This window comes from Aulonocara sp. 'chitande type north' Nkhata Bay, linkage group LG19 (genome assembly GCF_057382095.1).
Source record: "Aulonocara sp. 'chitande type north' Nkhata Bay isolate Kocher_YH1m ecotype deep benthic linkage group LG19, A_spYH_male_GT1.1, whole genome shotgun sequence".
Classification (NCBI taxonomy): domain Eukaryota; kingdom Metazoa; phylum Chordata; class Actinopteri; order Cichliformes; family Cichlidae; genus Aulonocara; species Aulonocara sp. 'chitande type north' Nkhata Bay.
This window is the reverse complement of record NC_141362.1, coordinates 26,964,582-26,966,747: the sequence shown is the minus strand read 5'-3', so window position 1 is coordinate 26,966,747 and position 2,166 is coordinate 26,964,582. Positions and strand designations below refer to the sequence as shown.

General features: G+C 41.9%; 1 protein-coding gene across 1 annotated transcript; it reads left to right on the top strand.

Annotated features, from left to right (window-relative positions):
• Nucleotides 1–472: 472 nt before the first annotated feature.
• Nucleotides 473–1,876, top strand: dio3a (iodothyronine deiodinase 3a). Its single transcript, XM_086274315.1, has one exon. It carries the CDS (start codon nt 554–556, stop codon nt 1,337–1,339), a length of 786 nt encoding a protein of 261 aa, XP_086130441.1. The 5' UTR covers nt 473–553; the 3' UTR covers nt 1,340–1,876.
• The last annotated feature ends 290 nt before the right edge of the window (nt 1,877–2,166 follow it).

The window sequence follows — 2,166 nt, the reverse complement described above, 5'->3', positions numbered from 1 at the left end:
TTTGTTTTTCTTCTGAGTTTAAGTTAAGAATTATGAGAAATAAAAGCTTTTTTTTTTCTTTTTAAAAAAAGTGTTTGTTTGTTTTGTTTTTTAAAAATTGTCTTTTTTGTTTTCCAGAGTCAGCCTTTTAAGCTCAGATTTTTTATGATAAAAATTTCCTCAAATGTAACTGCTCCCCCCCCCCAATGTCACATTAATGATTTTGCATATCCTTATATTTCTCCCACAGTTGTACCTAAGACTTGCTTTTAACATCTCTTTTGATATTCTGATGATTAAAAACAAAAACAAATTATATATGAGAGACTGCCCATAACGCAGCGCTTTGGTGCACCCTATCCAGCACCGTTGGCTTTTGGCTGTGACTACAAGCTGCGGAATTGACAGAAGGTAATCCCCGCCATGTGAGGCCTCGACCCCGGTTTGGAGGCGGGGTGTGATTCATTCAAATCTGCCAGTGCTATAAAAAGAGGGGAAGTTGCAAGTAACCCAACTTCAACTCACAAGATCGTGGCATAACGCTAGACAAATCGGGTTGTTATTAGAGGTGATAATGAATACTCTTAAAACTATTAAAAATGCAATAGTTTGTTTAGTCCTGTTGCCTCGTTTTTTGGTGGCAGCTGTCATGTTTTGGCTGCTTGACTTTTTATGCATAAGAAAAAGAGTGTTCTTCAGGATGAAGGAGCAGGAGGGCGATGCCATTGATCCTCCTCTGTGCATATCGGACTCCAATCGGCTCTTCAGCCTTGAGTCCCTTAAGGCAGTCTGGCACGGACACAAACTGGACTTCCTGAAAGCAGCGCATCTTGGACAGGTAGCGCCCAACACCGAAGTTGTCCAGCTGGAGGATCAGCGGCGCAGCCGTATCCTCGACTACGCACAGGACAAGAGACCGCTTATCCTCAATTTTGGCAGCTGCACCTGACCACCGTTCATGGCACGTCTGAAGGCTTTCCAGGAGGTTGTGAGGGAGAATGCAGACATAGCAGACTCTTTAGTTGTATACATCGAGGAAGCACACCCCTCCGACGGCTGGATGAGCACCGACGCGCCATATCAGATCCCCAAACACCGGTGTCTGGAGGACAGGCTGAACGCTGCGCAGCTGATGCATCTGGAAGTGCCCGGCAGCCTGGTCGTGGTTGACAGCATGGAAAACTCCTCCAACGCTGCATACGGAGCTTATTTTGACAGACTTTATATCCTGCAGGAGGGAAAGATAGTTTACCAGGGTGGTAGAGGACCTGAGGGGTATCGGATCTCAGAGCTCAGAGACTGGCTGAATCGATATAGAGACGGGCTGGACAGATCCAATAACCAAGTTATACACGTGTAGATTAATTTTCACACTTTTAGAGCTGCTACTTAAAAATAAAACAACATATGCTGCATTTTTTCAGTATTGTAACTACCCTTAGATAGATTTTCATTAATGGTGTATTTATTTTTTCATAAGGGACTGAATTAAAGAAAGGTGCTGTATAGGGTGTCCTCCTTCCTTTAATACTGGACATCTATACATCCTCTTAGGACCCACCTACAAAAGGTTAGTTTGTTTGGACTTTGGTGCCGAACACATGCACTTTGTATATGTCTGTATACGTTCTTTTTTCTCCTCGTGGAAATGCGCCTCTATGATTTTTTTCCCCCACTCGGGACTTAGAGATGTGCGCATCACTTTGCTCACCAGTATTGTTATGAAGTTCGGTTTTTAAATGGGATAAATCCAGAGAACCGATATTGATGTTTTCCATACTAGTGAGCAGAGTGAAGATGGTTCTCTCTGCCTTGCGTGGCGCAAAAAGACTTTGTAAATGTTCCGTTTTATGGATGGCATTTTATTGTATCCAATAAATTCTTTGGTTTACTCCTTCTTTTGGCCTTTTTTGTTTATTTGTTTGTTGTAAGCACAATACTTAAAGTGGACAAGTTAAATTATTGGTGCCTGCATGCAAGCCAGGGTTATGGCATGCGCGCGCGCGTGTGTCTTTATATTTTGTTTTTACAATGAAGCATGCTGTGTACAGATTTAACTGCCATTCGGTCTCGTAGAAGTGAAAGACGATTGCTCATCTGAAAGATGTTTTAGATTAAATCTTTCTCAAGAGCATAACGGTAATTTTGTTTAAATTGAATCAATTTCAATATTTTTTCTCTAAAATC